The sequence below is a fragment of the Condylura cristata genome, unplaced genomic scaffold, assembly GCF_000260355.1.
Source record: "Condylura cristata isolate star-nosed mole 26May11 unplaced genomic scaffold, ConCri1.0 scaffold00020, whole genome shotgun sequence".
Lineage (NCBI taxonomy): Eukaryota > Metazoa > Chordata > Mammalia > Eulipotyphla > Talpidae > Condylura > Condylura cristata.
The window spans coordinates 37245789-37263300 of NW_004567121.1; the positions used below are offsets into that span (position 1 = coordinate 37245789).

Genomic DNA, 17512 nt, shown 5'->3' on the forward strand with positions numbered 1-17512 from the left:
AAGTACACTGCTGAGGGGAGCAGCGGGCGCGTCAGGAGAGATCTGCCGCGCCATGTGGTCACCTCTGGGGCAGGCGAGGATCGAACTCACAAGGAAGCGGTTTTAGCTTCTCAGTGCTGTGCTGTAACCCGCTGCGCCACCAGGGAGGGCCAGCTGCTCCTTTTTACTGACCTCTTTGATTCATGCTCCAGTCCCTCCCCTTTTCAGAAAGCTTTCCTTCTACAGCATTCACTCGTTCTCTTCTTTGAAATGAAGCTGCTTAAAGGCTTGTCTGTATTGTTTTTGCTACTCTCAAATACTGCACCTGCTGCTTATCTCATGATAGTCACTGCCAGGGACTCCCATGACTTCTTTGTCATTAAACCCAATTCACTTGACGCCCCACTAGCATTGGTTACTGGCGCCTGCTCCAGTTTTCCTGGGTTTGGGCTACTGCCTTCCTGACAGCTCCCCCCACTGTCCACACGGCAGTCGCGTTACTCGTGCTACGCAGCAAGCATGACCAAACCCCGGCCCAGTGATCCTTGTGTGATTCCACATCACCCTAAAAGTACTTAATAAGTTCCTACTGTCATAGTGACGCCCCAGATTCAGATGCTGTGTGCTTGCTTGAGCATTGAAGTTGTCTCACTGTGCCCATCGCATCCCGAGCCTTTGACCTGGACATTCAAAGGGGCACATGGTTGCACAGGAGAAGCTTGGAGGTGCCGCTCGGTACATTTGCGCACAGGGGGCCACTTGACCATTCTGTCTGTGCCGCCTCTGCAAGACCGGTGGTTCCTGCTCTCTGGGGATGCGGCGGACAGTCAAGTGCAGTGATGTACTTGAGAGGGATCTGGAAATTGAAAGTTCTGCCTAAGCATGAAGGCGCAGGACTGAGCAGGAGAATAGTGAACTTCACTGTACATTTCCAGAAAAAACTTCACCATTGGGTAACTCAGAAATGTTCCATTTGAAATCTTGACAAATTCTGTTTACAAAATAAACATGAAAATGTGACTAGGGTGTTAAATACACATACTGTCTGAGCAGACAGTTTTACTTACAATTCACTGTTACGGAATAGCAAATGTAGGAAACTAGATGACGTCCTCAATGCCAAAAAGAAACTTCTTCACTGTAGTAAGTTTATTTAAACTGAAAAGCCAATATCGAGCAAATGAAAAATACCCCTGCCTAAGTCAAGGACATTCCGTTTTAGCATTGTCCTGAATATTAGATGTGAAGTTAATAGTAAGCATAAAGCAGGGGTGTGTGTGTAAATTTAGGGTAAGGTGGAATTAGGATAAATTACCACTTCGGAAAGACTTCTGAATTTTTTAGATATTCACAGTCAGTTCAAAACTTGGTTTTCTCTGTGCAGTAGGTCTTTGAATATTGTGTGGATCAGCATCTTGAGCGACATGGTGTTGTTGTTCAAGGATCTAGAGCTAAGGCCCTCGGCGTCATGAGTGGGCCCCTAGAAAGTGATACTTCAAGGTAAATGATCCGTAGCAAAACCGGGTCCTTGAATGACCTTGTTGGCTGGGATTTCGACCCAAGACCTGAGAAGGTGAATCCTGACCTTGCTCCGGCAGTAGTGGGGCAGCAGGGACCCAGACCACCCTGCTGGGTGAAGGGCATTTGAAAACTGTTCAGCCATGTTCTCTGTCGTCATGAAGCCTGCTGCTAAGGGGGTGCTTTTGCTCCTGCAGGTCTGGTGGGCTGCACCTTTTTCCTAGCGGCGAGTGGTCTCTACTCCTCAAGTGATGACGTCATCGAGTTAACACCATCAAATTTCAACCGAGAAGTTATTCAGAGTGATAGTTTGTGGCTTGTGGAATTCTACGCTCCATGGTAAGTGCTATAAAGTAGTCGTTGGCCATAGTACTTCATAAAATGCGGAATATGTGTGTGTGTGATTTTATTAGCCATCTGCTAAAAGCGGCGGGGGGGGGGGTGAGTGGTATCGCTGTTATCTGTTAAAGGCGGGGTAGAGATTGAGTCACTTTCTAAAAATGAAGTTACAAGTGGTTGCCAGAAGGAAGAAGGAACAAATCCTTACGGTGTGAGGTAAGTAGGATGGGAAGGAAGGGAAACTTATTTTTAGGAAGAAATACTGGGCAGAGGAGCGGTGAGGGAGGACTGAGCAATTGCTTCCATTCTGTTTCTTATTTTTCCTTTTTTCCAGTGGGAAAGAACTTTAATATTTAGTGCAACTAGTGACAATAAGAGAGAAAAATATATATACTTAAAATCGTTTCCCCTTGAAACACCCCAAGGTACCCATCCCCTCGTGGGTAACATTCTGTCTTGAACAGGTCTCTTTCAGAAATACATTATTTTAAATATGTTTAACTTTAGAGTGCTTTTTCTCCCGTTCATCCATCCTTGTGGAATAAGTTGCAGTTTGCTCTTGAAATGGGTTGTGCACTGCCCTGTGGTAATGTCTGGAGTCATGCTGTTGTGTAGTTGAGACAAGCAAACAAAACTGACAAGTAGAAATGTCGAAACAATGACAAGTGGCCCCAAGTAGAGCGGAGACTGTGCCTGCTGTGAGCAGCAGCCCCAGGCAGCCCTGGGGACCCAAGGTCCAGTGTGGGCCTTTAGGTGGGAGCTATTCCTGTTCTTTGGAAAGCTGACCAGGATTTGGGAAACCAGTCCCCACAGAAAATTCCACTTACTGTTCAGCTTGGTGAATGAAAGTACAGCGCCTTTTGCTATACTGGGAACACATTCAGCTTCCTGCTTTCACTGTTTTTTAAAAGGCTCCTACTTGCTTATTGTTTATTAGATAGTGATAACATGGTGATGTTTAAGGTAGCTGCAGGAGCCATAGTGGCGATAGGCAGACAGCTGCAACTTACTCATGACAAGTCCCAAGTACTAACCCACTGGGACATACTTATATTCATAAGTGAAGGAAGCCCCAACTTTCAGTTACAGGCTAGTGAAAATAAAGCTTTGTTTGCCATCAAAATTCACAGAGCCCCCGAATTTTTATCCATCAATCCTTCGGGGAGTGAGGGGGGCCCCAGGTAAAGAACCCTCAGATTAGAGGGTGTGCTGTGCTTGTATTGACGCGCATTCTGACTAACTGAGGGGTGCGTACTCGAGACTCAGGCGTGACAAGACAGTTTTGTCTTGTGGCCCTCAGTGGCCCGCCTAACACAGAGCATGTGCAAGTGGGGAGAGGTGGCATTTCAGGACAAGTCCTTGTACAACACCGAAGCTCGGGCCATGCGGCGGGTGACGGATGTTCGGGGCTGGGGCCCGAAGCACTGTCGGTGGCTCTGGCACGGAAGCACCATGCCAGCGGGCTTCTGGTACCTGTGGTGCGAAAGGCTTATAGCACATTTGTGTGTTCATGAAGCTCTTTTCTGTGTGTATTTCACAAATGCCAGTAGCTACAAGGTTAGGGTGTGTTCTTGTCACACTTCTTCCAGCTCTCATGCTTTATCACCTTATTGTGGCACGAGGTGTTTTTCAACTCGTTAGGTTCACTGGCTCATTTGTGACTGCACAGCTGCTTTGGGGGTGGAAGAGCCCCGAGGTCGGGACTCGGCTCGCTGCACGGCCTCCGTAGGCCTTCCCCTGCAGGTGGACTGTACGCAAGCTAGACATTCCTGCATCCTCTATGGGGCCCCAGTCATCTGCTTCTGCCTTATAGCTCAGACCACACCGAGGCACACTCGACTCAGTAAAGCCCTAAAGTTCCTGCTCAGATACAGAGTTTTCAAGGAATTGAGCAATAATGGGGAACTTTTAAAATTTTGCCATAAAAAGGATTGTGGGAAGGCACCTCAACCCCAGCATGGGTGTATCTGGGGCAGCGTGCAGGCACAGACACTGGTGGCTATTGAATTAGGATCAAAGACTAATTGTTGCCTTGTCTGCGTTTTCACCCTCGAAAAGGTGTGGCCACTGCCAAAGGCTGACACCAGAATGGAAGAAAGTGGCGACTGCGTTAAAAGTAAGTTCGGAGCCCTGGGTGTTCGCGTCTGAATACGGACGCAAGTAGGCTGGGTGGACCCCGGGAGCCAGTTTGCGTCGTAAGCTTAAGCCCTGTTCTGCGGCCCAAATTTCGTGGGGAGCAAAGGGGTGGTGTGTATTTTACTTTCGTGCTATCTTCTCGTGCGATTTTTGGATAAGCGGGACAGTGACCCTTGGTGGCGCTTCCTCCGTGGGTTAACTGGCATCGTAGTCTTGTTTAGAAGTGCCCAGAGTGCGCCCTCGGGGGTCCTGCCTGTCGCCTACCCTGCGCGTGTTGCTGGTCTCAGCTGACAAGACGCAGGTAGTGGATTCCTGCGGAATCTGTTTCCGTGGAGGAAAGTAGATGCTCCTTCCTGTCTCTGCAGGGCGTCGTGAAAGTAGGTGCAGTTGATGCGGACAAGCACCAGTCCCTGGGAGGCCAGTATGGTGTCCAGGGATTTCCCACCATCAAGATTTTTGGAGCGAACAAAAACAGACCAGAAGATTATCAGGGTAAGGACTTCTCCTGGCTGCTGTTGGAATTTTAGTCGGGACAGGTGGGTGAAAACTGGGAGAGCACCTTGGGTCCTGTATGACTTGTTTGCTCGGCCACCTGCAACTTTCTCAGCCTCTTTGTGCCTGGATCTCCTGTGCAGTGGCAGAAAGCGATCGCTGCCCTCCTGAGTCACATTAAATGTGTCGCACAGTCCAAGTTTGGCTTTAAATGGCTGTCACGCCAGCGTAGGCCCGCACTGCCTTGGCAGTAACAGCGTAACGGTGTTCTGGGCTTCCTCGCGTTTCTCATAATTTTCAAAAGAATGAAAGTTGTTGAGTAATTTACAGTCACGTACATGCACAAGACTGCATGTTTTGCTCTGACCTTGCTTCCCTCCGCCGGAGAAGGGGGTCTGTGCCGTCTGGACGTGGGAACAAGACTCTGCACCTCAGTGCTGGGTGCGCTAACGCTGCTCCTGGCGTCCTCAGCTGTCATGCGTGTCTGCTGTGATTAGGATGCAGCTGAGGAGAGGACTAAGGTTTTGTAGCCTGGAGCATATAGCGTGGCTGGTTTCGAGTCCAGCGTCTCCGGTTTGGTTCTGTTTAGGGCAAGATCCCCCCGGTGGGGGAGGTGGGGAATGCGCGTCAGTCACACCAGGTGCTCACGTGCTTCCCGCGCTTGGTGTCTCGCACTGTACTCGCTCTCAGAAACGTTTCTCAGGGCGCCGGGAAGGGAGGCAGCCACGACCGGCCAGAGCAGCCGGTGCAGGGAGCGCCGGGCTTGGCTGCCGCTCGCACAGGCCTGCTGAGCAGCGTGAACACCGGTGCTCGGGCTGCCGTGAGCAGTGAAATGGGGCTGTTGGCACCTTCACTGAGGTAGGGCATGGGAGGGCAGTGACCTGGCCAGCATCGCTGTGGTGGCACATCAAGCAGGGCCACCAGACTTGCGGGCACACTGCTCTGGTAGGCCCTGAAATTCCATAAAACCATCAGTTTCTTTTTTCTGAATAAGCATCATCTTTGGAATCATAAGTTGCTCATGTTTTGCTAATTTATAAAAATGAAATGCTTAGCTCGGGCTGGTCTGGCCTGCTTCCTGTTTCTGCACATAAAGCTTAACAGCACCGTCACACCTGCTCTCACGTCTCTGGCTGCTTTCTCGCTCAAACAGTGGAATTGAGAGGCTGCAGAAGACGGTAGGGCCTGCAGAGCCAGCAGTGCGTGACCTTCCGCCAGCCCTGTACAGAGGAATCGCCAAGACAGGGCACCGCCAGGTGCTGCCTGCGCGGCCGCCGACCGGGAACCGCAGCTCTTCCCGCGGGGTCTGAACGTGCCCCTGGAGTCGTGTGCCGCGGCCCTTTCAGCTCGCGTCTGAAGTGCTGTGTATCTCTCGGCAGTTTGATTCGAAAAGTTCAAAAATAAGAGTGGATGTCTAAAGAAAGATCTCTTGATCTTGTCACAGTTTCGCCTCAGAACTTGGACCCCTTGGTGACACACACTTCTTGCGCCTCCCAGTCAGGCGCTGGTCCCTGGCTCCCGAGCTTCAGTACAGGGCCTGCTAACTTCTTACATTACCCATCAGGTAGCCGTGGCACCAAAGCTCCGGGCCAGAATTTTAACTTTAAGCTAGAACAGAGAGGCCAGGGTTGCTTACACCTCATACCGACTATTCTAGTTTTTTTTTTTTTTTTTTTTAGATTTATTTATTCATACAGAACTGGGGTACAGGCCAGAGATGCGGAGGGTGAGAGGATTCACCAGGGACACAGTGGGGAGCAGAACAGGCAGATCTACAAAGTACACTGCTGAGGGGAGCAGCGGGCAGGTCAGGAGAGGTCTGCCGCGCCATGTGGTCACCTCCGGGGCAGGCAGGGATTGAACTCATGCGGAAGTGGCTTTAGCTTCTCAGTGCTGTGCTTTAACCCGCTGCGCCACCAGGGAGGGCCCCTACTATTCTAGTTTTGTTTTTGTTCTTTCTATTGGTTACCTTGCAGGAATTTCCCCCCCCCAACCCACCGCCCCCCCCCCCGGTTTTCCTCTCTGAGAACTTGTATTTAGATATTTCCACTGCTTTCTTGACTAGATCACACACTTGCTCATCTGTGTACGTGTCTATGGTCAGTAAAGATCCGTGGCTTGCTCTCATTAGACACTAGTATTTGTAGGTGGGCGGGAAGTTCTTGTTCACACTAACAGCCTAAAACCGAAGAGGCCTCGCCTCTTCAAGGGTAAAGTGCAGTACTAAATGCTTCTGGGGAGAAGTTGGCCCTGTCCTAACAACACCTGTGGTCAGACCTGTTTGAAGACCCGGCTGTGCAGACACATTGTGGAGATGCTGGTCTCTGACAGTGGCGGGAGCGTGGCCGCCCACCCCGATGTCCTCTGTCTTCCTGCAGGTGGCAGGACCGGTGACGCCATCGTGGACGCTGCCCTGGGCACGCTGCGCCAGCTCGTCAAAGACCGCCTGGGCGGCCGGGGCGGCGGGTACAGTTCTGGAAAACAAGTAAGACTCTGGTGTCAGTGTGTAATGTGCGTGATGATTCCGAAGCCTAGAGCAGGCTCCTCATAGTAGTTCGTTGTTTTTAATAGTCTGATTGGGCGAGCTGGCATTTAAATCATGGGGTTGGCCTGAGCCCTCGGATCAGCCATCCTTTGGCCTCAGAATCGCTGTTGCCTGAGCCAGGCCCAGAGCACCATGCTGTCACTCCAGGCCAAGAACCGGCCCCGGGCAGAAAAAGATGTTTGAACTGCATTTATTGAATGATTTTGGGCACACAGGTGAAATTTGCATAAGCTCTTAGCTGTGGCAGGCAGCCCGACATCTACAGATGAGTTTACATAAATGCAGAGAAAGAGGAAGCCCTTTCTGCTCTATGGGTGGGCACTGTGGATGCCCTTGTCTGAACTGTGAAGTTCTGCGCTGTCTGAGAGAACGTTAAGTTACTGCTGACTGCTCCATGGCGTCCCCAAAGGCGCCTTTTCACGCGGAAAGCTGCGCTCCCCGGGCCTGCTTTTGTCTTTACTTCAGACCTATACATCGCGCGAGCACAGGGTCCCATCTCCAGGCTCTCGGCCCAACAGACCAGTGCTGAAGGGTCACTTGAGGGTCAGCGCTGGAGAAGACCCTTCAGAGAAAGGAGAGGGTTGGGCATCTCCCCTCTCTTTGTGAGAAGGCTGTAAAGTGACGCGGCAGAGCCTGGCGGGAGCAGCAGCTAGCTGTGCTTGGGTCTGCACTAGAGTGCGCCAGGCGGTTCTTTCAGCCTTTTGAGTTTCTCTAAAAAATGCCTGATATCAGAAGTCAGACACGTGTTCTGTGGTATGTGTGAGTTTACTACTTAGCCATACTAGCTTAGTATTTTGCTTGAAAGAAGAACTTCGTTCAAATGTAGAAGTGATTTTTGAGCCAGGTTGTAGTTTAATGTTTTGTCACAAATTACAGGGTAGAGGTGAAAGTTCAAGTAAGAAAGATGTGATTGAGCTGACAGACGACACCTTTGATGAGAATGTTCTTGACAGCGACGACGTCTGGATGGTTGAGTTCTATGCGCCTTGGTGTGGTCACTGCAAAAAGTGAGTGTTGTAAGCCAAGTGCTTTCTAGAGCCTCCCAGCTCTTAATACCTCATTTAGCAAGCTTGCTCTGTGGTGCGTGTGGACCCCCGTGCCCCACCGCCTGCCCACCCCCACCCCTGGGCAGCCGCCAGTCTACGTTGCATCTGTGAGCTTGGCTTCTAGGTTCCTTTAGGTGGAATCTCGGGAGCATCCCCCCCGGCCGCAGGAAAGCGCCGCCCCCGAAACACTGGTGGTCGTGCCAGGACACTTCCCGTCACATTTTCAGAGATGAAGAGGGAGCAGGGAGCTGGCTTCCAGATTTGGGGAGCAGTGGCCACGGGGTGGGGGGTGGGGGGGGAGGGAAGCAAGTGAAGGATGGTAGGGTCTCGGTGGAACCACTCTGCGTCAGTGTCACGCCCTCAGGTGTCTGTCCTGAGTTAACTACACTTTCTAATGCTAAGTGTTTTCCTGTAGCCTCGAGCCAGAATGGGCCGCTGCAGCCACGGAGGTGAAAGAGCAGACAAAAGGCAAAGTGAAACTGGCTGCTGTGGACGCCACCGCGAACCAGGCGCTCACCAGCCGCTATGGGGTGAGGGCGCTGTGCCCCACGGCACTGACAGGCTCCTCTGGTCGTGACGAGTGGTTTGCCCGGCGCTGGGGCGGGGCTGTTTGGCTGCTTGGTAATGAAGAAATGGTCGTTTTATGGTTCCAGTTAGTAAGCCTGGAGCTCAGACCTGTTGGTTTGTTTTCCAGTAGCTCAGTTTCTGTGAACTTAAGGCGAACCCGAGCCGACCCCAGCCTTCACGGGTCGCTCCTAGGCTTTTGAAGTCTGTTACTCTGTGTAGAGCAGAGATGCTGTATGAAATGTGCATCCAGGCTTCAAAAGATTTGACTAAGCTGCCATTTGAACTGTTGAAACCCTGCGGCTCGCCCTGAGATGCTGATGGGGGCAGAGTCCTGCTGACACTGAGCTACCTCTGAGGTGGTCTGAGAATGCCGAGAAGTTACCTAGTTCTTACTATGCATTCATTTGATTTTTTTAATAGATTAGGGGATTTCCTACGATCAAGGTGTTTCAGAAAGGCGAGTCTCCTGTGGACTACGATGGGGGACGGACAAGATCTGACATCGTCGCTCGGGCCCTCGACTTGTTTTCTGACAACGCGCCCCCCCCTGAGCTCCTTGAGGTAAACCGCCCGCCCGCCAGCGGGAGCCTCTGCGGCATGTGGCTCTTCTCTCCAGATTCGGCTCTTCCTTCCCTTTTAAAGTGTTCTGACACTTCCAGATTTGTCAGTCCTGGCTGATAAATTGCTGCTGTTCAGAACTTTTAGTGCTCACATCATTGCACTGTCCGCAGAAATGCACGTAACCCTCCCGCTGTCAGGCCGCAGTGGCGGGCGCCCCTCTGCGCCTTGGCCTGGGGACCCCTCCGGTCCCTCGGAGTGCTGAGGGTGAATGCCGGCTTTGTCTCTGCTCCCCAGACGACGAAACCTTTCACTTGCTTATAACGTCTGTGACTGCGTCCCTGAGCGGCGGTCAGAGGCTCTGCGGGGTGTTCTTACCCCAAGGCCCTGTACCCCGCAGGGGCCTCGCGTGCCCCCGGCGGAAGGCGTGGGTCTGGCCGGGCGCCCCCAGGCCAGGCGTGGTGGCGTTTGCTTGGGCTCTGTGTCATGTCTTTCCACTGTCCCCGGTCTCCTGGCTCCTCAGATCACCAGTGAGGACGTGGCCAAGAAGACATGCGAGGAGCACCAGCTGTGCGTCGTGGCCGTGCTGCCCCACATCCTCGACACGGGTACGGACAGCCCCCCCCCTCCCCCCCCCCGCAGGGCTGCCCGGCGCCCCGTGTGCGCGGGGCCCTCGTGTTCACCTTCTCAAACTCTGTCAACAGGTGCCGCAGGCAGAAACTCCTATTTGGATGTTCTCCTGAAGTTGGCAGACAAATACAAGAAGAAGATGTGGGGGTGAGTTGACCTGGAGCCTCGGGGCGGGGTGCCTCCCAGCCCCCTGTGGGTGCGCTGCTCCGTGTGCTTCGGGGTGTCTTTCTGTGCACCCCAGACTTAGGGAGAAAGAAGCAATGCTGGACCCTGGCCTGCGCGACTCGCTCGTGCCGCAGCTGCTGCCGCGGGTCGGGGCCCTTGGACGGGGGGCGGGGCCCAGGCTAGCGGGCAGAACTTGCCCCGGGGCGCAGCTGGGCGCTCTCCGGGCTCGCTGGCGGGGGCGGTTACAGGGACGGTTCTGCAGGGGTGCTGCTGCACTGGCTCGGCTTGGCGTAGGCAAATTCCGGGAGCAGTGTGCCTGCCTCCTTCCCGGTCGCGGTGTCCGGCGCTCCTGCCGTCTCTAGGGACCGCACCCTCCCTGGCGCGGCGGCATTGGCCGTGTGCCCGCGGAAGGCTGCGCCTCAGGCCGGCTCCTGGCCATTGCAGCAGCTGGAGAGCAGTGGGAGTGTTTTTGTATGTGTGGAACAGTAACACGTCGGACTTTCTAAAACATGTTGTTAGACTTTTTTGAAAGCATGTATCTTGATCCAAACTGGGAGGATTTCAAGTGAAAGTTCTTGAGGTTTAGTGGGCCATACTTGGGAGCCTGGGGGACAGGGACACCTGTCTGTCAGCTGGGACAGTCCGCGTGGGGGCTGCAGAGTCAGGGCTTCGGGAGGTTGTGACGTAAGAGCACGTTTGTGACAGGTTTTAAACTGTGGCTTTGGGTTTTTGTAGTTGCATACCCATTTCATTGTGTGAGCTATTTGAAATGTAATCTCCCGTTACTTAAGTAAGATAACGCTGGGTAGATTCCAATTCGAAACGAATATTTGCCTTAACCCATCTGACTTTGCAGGTGGCTGTGGACGGAAGCTGGGGCCCAGTCTGCACTGGAGAGTGCCCTGGGGATCGGAGGGTTTGGCTACCCCGCCATGGCGGCCGTCAATGCCCGCAAGATGAAGTTCGCTCTTCTCAAAGGGTCCTTCAGTGAGCAGGGCATCAACGAGTTTCTCAGGTAACCGCTGGACTTCTTCGGTCGTTCTTGTTTTTCTGTCTGGTTCTGTTGTGGTTTTGGGTTCAGAGTTAGGCTTATCCAGGCCAGGCAGTAAATAAAGGGAATTATTTTGCATTTGGCATTCTACAGAATTGTTTTTAAAGTACATCTTTTAAATCATCTACCCGGACTCTGTCCTCGTCATGGGCATATTGCACACAGTGAAAGATGCTGGTGCTTTCTGCCCCCAGCGGCCTCACCACTGTCGGTGTCGGTGGTGTTGGGCCACTCCCTGGTGTTCATGACGGTCTCTTCCGGGCCAGACACAGCTCCGTCTCCCCTGTTCCCACCCCCGCATGCCCTGACCCCAGAAGATGGCGTTTCCATTTCTGGCATGGGCTATAGAACGCTGTGTGAACATGGGTGTGCTCGCGTACTCTAGCAGTGCAGCAGCTTTGGAAGTCTCTAGAACTCACTTTTGTTTTTAAAGATTTATTGATGCACACAGAACTGGGGTATAGGCCAGAGGTGCAGGGGCGGCGAGAGGCTTCCCCAGAGACAGAGTGGGGAGCACAACAGGCCGACGGATAAAGTCCACTGCTGAGGGGAACAGCGGGCAGGTCAGGAGAGGTCTGCCGCGCTCTGGGGTCACCTCCAGGGCGGGGATCGAACTCATTTAGCTTCTTAGTGCTGCGCTTTAACTCCCTGCACCAGGGAGGGCCCACAACTAAAATTTTTAGAGCTTCGTCCTTCCCGGCTAGTCAGCCCTTCCGAATCTGACCTAGTCACCTGTGGGCAGTACACAGTACTGACCCCGTTCTCTTCGGTCTGTGCAGACGAAGGTTCAGGGAATGGACGCTGTGTGCGTGAAACAGATGTGGCCTGCAGGCTGCTGGTGAGGACATAGGCCGCTGGGTCCCCGGGTGCAGTGCAGCAGGACCCGCTGCGCCCGCCAGCTGCTCACGAATGGGAGGATGCGCGGCGTCTTGCCGTGCGCAGCGTGCCGTGGCCGCGCCCTCCCCAGCCCGCGTGCATCTGGCGCCCGAGGAGACGCAGGGCAGGGCGCACACGCGTGCGGGGCTGTGTCCGCTGCACCTCCGCGCCTGCGCAGAGCAGGCCAGGGGTGTGTCCCTAGGCCAGCGGTGGTGGCCCTGGCCCCAAACTTGGCGAGCCTGGACAGCCGGGCGCTGCGCGTGCTTGGAAATGCCGCGCCGTGTCCTGTCGCGAGCGTGGAGTGAGCGCTGTGCGCCCGGGGGCGGCGGCGGCCTGGCTCTGTGCCCGGTGTCTGGGCCTGTGGAGCGCCCGCTTTCCCCAGCACTCCGCGCCCTCACCGGGGCGGAGGGCAGAGCAGGCTGAGAGGAAGCGGCTGCGCCCCCCTGAGGTTTTGCCCCAGTTTCAAGCGCCTCTCGTGAGCTCGGCTGTGCTGCAGTGAGTCACTGTCCACCGAGTGCCCGGCCGGGCACATGCTGCGCAGCCTGTGAGCGAGGAGGAGGCCGCTCCGAGCGAGATGCAGGACGCGGCTGAAACACGACGGGCCGGCGTGGTACCCGCTCGGGTTTGTTTCCCACATCTGCCGCATCGTGGGTCGCCATAGAGCGCCGAGCGCCACCTGAGCTCAGGGCAGTCCTGTGCGCTGCTGACGCGCCGCGCGTCTGGGCTCTGTTCCCCGGGCCAGCGGGGCGCACGCACACATGGATGTGACAGTCAGCAGTGTCTCGGGACATGGCAAAAGGAGCCCCAATATGAGACCCACTGAGAGCGTTGTAAACATGCCAAGCAGTAGGGAGGTCGCCACAGTTACCCGTTGTCCAGCCCTTCACCAGGCGGAATTCGGGGTCTCGCTGAGTAGTCACTGCCTCTCCGTAGCCTCTGCAGCACCTGCAGCGAGGGCCCCGTCCAGCACCTGCAGCGCTCCGGTGGGCGACAGCCACCAGCCTCATCTGTCATCGGGAGGCCCGGCCGGCCTTGAGTGCGTCTGCTTCCTTAGAAGCCAGGGAAATGATTGGATTTTTTAAAAGCTTTTCTGGAGTCTTTATTAACCAAATGTCAGTGTTGTGTTTGCCCATGTTCTAGATCAGTCTATATCTTTTGCTATCTGATCTGTATTTTAATAAAATACACAGGCTCCATCCAACCCTGAGGTGTGAATTGGGGTTTCCCCGCTGCGTTGTCCCTAGTTCAGAGGTCACACTGTCCGCGAGGTGACGTGGCGGGTCTGTCCTTTCCTACCTGCAGCAGCGCCCCCCGTAACCAGCATGCCCTTCTCTGGGTCCTTCCCTCAGGGAGCTGTCTTTCGGTCGTGGCTCTACAGCGCCTGTAGGCGGGGGGGCGTTCCCCCCCATCAGCACCAGAGAGCCGTGGGACGGCAAGGACGGCGAGGTGAGTCCCGGGGCCGGGGCCTGCAGCACCAGCCGTCTGCCCCACTGACCCTGCGCGTGCGGGCCGTGTGCAGGCTCCCGGCAGGCCGCAGCGTCGGCGTGAAGCCCCAGGCCCCGGCCCCCACGGGCCTGCTGGGAGGCTCTTCCGGCCTTATCCCAGCTTCCCTGCTCGTGATAAATGCCAAGATCCCTTAACACGAGGTGGTGGTTTCCTGATCATTGATGACCCCAGAGTGCTGAATATTAACCCGGAATTCACTTACTTTGCTGTAGAGAAGTGTAAAGTTCAGTCTGAACGAACACTGAATCTAGCACCGCCTGTCCCCTTAGCGGGCCCTTGAAAACGGCGCCCTTACTCTGGTGAAGTCCAGCCGCGTTTCCACGCGTGCTCAGCTCCCCCTGCTGGGCGGGGCGGACGGGGAGCGCTGGCCGTGCCTCTGCGGAAACGCGGGCTGGGGGGCTCCCTCCGGTGGGCCGTAGACCCTGAGAGGCGGCTTCTGTCTTCCAGCTTCCCGTGGAAGACGACATCGACCTCAGCGACGTGGAGCTGGACGACTTGGAGAAGGACGAGTTGTGAGAGCTCAGCGTAGGCCTCAGTTTTCTTTTCTTGGGAGCGAATATTTTTCAGCAGTGAAGGAACATTCTTAAAATCAGAGACTCTACCAGTGGCCTTTCAAAGCAAGAGGTAGCACTTGTTCGTTCGTTTGAAAGCACTGCAACAGTGAACTTTCGCGTCTCAAGAAAACGATGAGAAATTCTATGAATTGTTGTAACCGGTGAATTGGGCTGTATTCTGTTGAGTAATATTTTGAAGAAAGCGGATGGGCTATTGAAACACTTCCCCTCCCTCTGGCTGCTTGGATGTTCCTGGAGTCTGTTTCTTACATAATTTTTTAAATGTGATTCTTTTCATTTGAATATAATGGCTTTTTTCCATTCAAGAATAAAACAATATTTTGGACAACGCCAATAAGCGTGTGGAATTAGTGTCCACATAATTAAGAGCCTGTGTCTAGCCCGTAAGTTACTAGTGCCGGGGATGAGCCCGATATCTCTCCTCCCTCTGAACCGGGGTCCAGACGACCGTGGCGCCTCCCGGCTCGGCCGCGGGCCGGCTCCTCCCGGACGCGTGGCTCACGTGGGCAGGCGGACACCGCGGCGTCGGCAGAGAAGAGCGTCTCCTGCGGCGCCTCGCCTCGGGCCCTCGCCAGTGATGTAGCAAACACAGCTGGTTGTCGTCAGCTCGAGGCGTTCACGCCACTGAGGTCCGCGGAGCCCCGATTCCCAGGCGGAGACGAGGTTTGAGTCGCAGCATCAGCCAAGAGCCGAGGAGTAAGCATTTACTGTAACTTAAAAAAATAAATACAACTGTGACTAACTTGTGAGCAGCTTTTCTAAACACCTAAACTCGGTAGGACAAACTGTTCTCCAGCTCTGGAAAGGGCGGAGGCCGTGGGGCTCCGTGCCCCTCGCCCTCAGTCCAGGAGGCTGAGGTCGATGCGGAAGTAGACGTAAGGGAAGTAGTCCTGGTTGTTGAGCTGTATCCCAGGGATCTCCACGGACGCCTGCGGAGGAAGGGGGCGGTCTGAGGGCTGCAGTCAGGCGGGCCCGCTCGGGGGCACCCGGGCGCTGGCCGTCGTCCCTGCTCAGGGCAGCGCCGCCCCCGCCCACCGGCTTTCGCGCTGGCAGGCTGATGGTTCAGGACAGTGGCAGTGCCCCGGCTCCCCGGGGAGGGCTGGCCGTGCCGGGGGCACTCGGCTGCCCGAGAATACGTACGTCGAGGATGCTGGCGGCAGCTACTTCGTCCAGATGTCTGAAGACCGAGTTGAGCACTTCCCTCAGGCGCTTGGTGGAAGACTTCTTCTGCGGCCGGAGGAGCACCGCCTGGAAGTTCACCGGCAGTCCGTACCTTCGCGGGCAGAGTGCGTGCTCAGTTACTCCGAGTGCGGGGCCAGACGGAGTCCAGCAACAGCAAGCTCCTGCCCGAGGACCTTACGGTGCCACCCCGCTGGGTCAAAGGTCGAGGGTCAGGGACGAGACTAACCGCCGGCTCTTTCTGGTAGAAAGTCGACAGCCTGTTGGCCCACCTCGGGCAGCAGGTTTTGCCCGTCAGGCCGCCGTCAGCCCAGCCCCGTGCGGCTGTTAGGCGGTGAACGCCTGAGCGCCGCGAAGGCACCTCGCGACCCCGTGGGCAGCAAAGCATCAGTCTCCAACCTGCCTCTGCGTGGTGGTTCTCCACAGAGAGGACAGCGAAAATAACGGTTTCCAGGCTTGTAAGTTCTGTTTGCTGACTCTGATTGGACAGCTGCTTGGTGGACTCACGCTGAGTCCACTCAGAAGCCACCTGGGGCAGTTACTGCCGTGGTGTTATCCCCCGACCAGGACAGTAAGCCCGGGCTGCAGCGGCAGCATGCTGGCCCTGGAGGAGTGACTCCAGGGGAGACCGGTACACGCCGGGGTCTCGCCTGCGGAACCTAGGGAAGCCAAGGCTCAGGCAAAACTGACCCTTGACAGCTGCCCACAGACAGGAGTACTCTGGGGCCAAGGGGAGGAGGTGCAGGGCCGTGGGCACTTTGATGTTGGGAAAACTAGGGTGACCACATCTGGGGGGAAAGTGCCACACTGTGGGAAAATATTTTTAAAAAATGAATGAAATACTGGAACATCCAAAAGTGTCAAGATCTCCCTGGCTGCTGTGAGCAGCAAGCACGTGACTTGGGATTGCCAAGGGTTTGGGTTTCACCACCGCTGAGCCGGTGCAGGGACGGCCGGTCTCCTGCCTCCTCGCCAGGAATGTCGCTGCGGCCCCCAAACACGTCAGGCTTCACGGTGAGGAGCCGTGACTCGGCCTGTGCCTCCCAGTCCGTGTCCCTACATCACCCCCGACCCTGGAGCTCCCGGTGGACCAGAGTAACCGCTGAAAGGCCCCAGGGTCTCCTCGAAGGCGCCGCCAGCACGCGGCCGCCCAGCCGTGTCCTACAGGCTTGGGGAGCAGGTGGCGTCCGGGAAAGGGGCTCGTGTGCAGGGGCCCCACCTCAGCTTGCCCGAGGCAAGTACCACAGCCCAGAAGGTGTTGGCTGGCTCGCTGGCATGGGCCGAAACGGGCGCCGGGCGGTTCAGCACACCCCCATACCTTGGCTCCCATCTTCTGTCCCTAAGGTCTGCTGCTGCCCCGGCCCAGGAGCAGAGGAGCTGGGAGTGCCCCCAGGAGGCCTCCCCTCCCCTGCTGGACCCTTCCCCCCAGCGCACCCCTCACACCCTGGACCACCAGAACCTTCTTTCCACCTGCAGACCACGGGAGTCTGAGCAGGGCCTGCTCGTGAGGCGGCGCCCAGCCCCGGGAGCACCTGCTCAGGCCCCGCCATTGCCAGGCGGTCCGGGGCCACGTGGCCTGGCCAGGAGCCCTCGAGCGGAGTGCCCGGCCTGCCCAGCCCAGCACAGCACCTGGCCACGGCTCAGGGCGGTCTCGCTACCCGCCCAGGCCCAAAGCCTGGCGCACAGCGGGCACGCCCTCAGTGCCTGCTGGGGGCCCCCTTGGTCTCCCCGGAGCCTGCCCGTCTGGCCCTGCCAGCCCTCCCCTGGTCAGACAGCTCCGTTCTCAGAAGGGACCATCCAGGAAGGGCTGGCCCATCCTCGGGCCCCTCTCCCCCGGGCTGCGCAGACCCCCAGCTGAGGTCGCTGGGGAGCCCACAGCTGGGTCCTCTGTCCTGGGAGCCGCCCCAAACCGCCTCCCCTGCTGCCAGGTGCCTGCCTGTCTGCCACTGCTCCGCCCCTGCCTGTCACGTCCAGCCCCAAGGCTTCAGCTCCCTGTGGCTCTCATTCCACACCTGAGAGCACCCCAAGTCCTGTGGCCTCCTGTTCTCCAGCCGCTCGGCCTCCCGTGGCCGGTCCCGGGGACACCTGACGCCTCCACACTCCTCTCCCTTTGGCATCCCTGCCTCCACGCCTTATGAGCTGGGGTGCCCTGAGGTACCCCGCTGATCCTCTGCTAGGTCACCTCCTCCACTCTCGCCGTCATTGCTGGTGAGCTCCGTAAGCACCATGGGGTGCTCGGACTCTTCCCCTCCCACCCCCAGCCTCTATGGCCGCCACCTGCAGCCTTGTTTCCCGCCCGAGACCCACTGCCCGCACGTGGTGACGTGGAGCTGCGGACAGCGCCGGGGCG

General features: G+C 56.2%; 2 protein-coding genes across 3 annotated transcripts in view; one reads left to right on the plus strand and one right to left on the minus strand.

Moving 5' to 3' along the window:
- Window positions 1-14723, plus strand: part of PDIA6 (protein disulfide isomerase family A, member 6) — a 54661-nt gene extending 39938 nt beyond the window's left edge. Inside the window, exons 2-13 of the mRNA XM_012727366.1 lie at window positions 1695-1836; window positions 3895-3952; window positions 4338-4464; window positions 6843-6949; window positions 7886-8016; window positions 8471-8585; window positions 9043-9183; window positions 9704-9788; window positions 9885-9957; window positions 10832-10990; window positions 13252-13348; window positions 13856-14723. Coding sequence (XP_012582820.1) covers window positions 1695-1836; window positions 3895-3952; window positions 4338-4464; window positions 6843-6949; window positions 7886-8016; window positions 8471-8585; window positions 9043-9183; window positions 9704-9788; window positions 9885-9957; window positions 10832-10990; window positions 13252-13348; window positions 13856-13924 — 1304 coding nt within the window. The 3' untranslated portion in view covers window positions 13925-14723. The remainder of the gene's footprint in view (window positions 1-1694; window positions 1837-3894; window positions 3953-4337; window positions 4465-6842; window positions 6950-7885; window positions 8017-8470; window positions 8586-9042; window positions 9184-9703; window positions 9789-9884; window positions 9958-10831; window positions 10991-13251; window positions 13349-13855) is intronic.
- A 74-nt stretch (window positions 14724-14797) lies between these two features.
- ATP6V1C2 (ATPase, H+ transporting, lysosomal 42kDa, V1 subunit C2) overlaps window positions 14798-17512 on the minus strand; it is a 33478-nt gene continuing 30763 nt past the window's right edge. For both annotated transcript variants that reach the window (XM_004686439.2, XM_004686438.2), the window contains exons 10-11: window positions 15124-15256; window positions 14798-14912 (exon numbers count right to left, since the gene is read on the minus strand). In XM_004686439.2, the coding sequence (XP_004686496.1) occupies window positions 14823-14912; window positions 15124-15256 (223 nt within the window). In that variant the 3' untranslated portion in view covers window positions 14798-14822. The remainder of the gene's footprint in view (window positions 14913-15123; window positions 15257-17512) is intronic.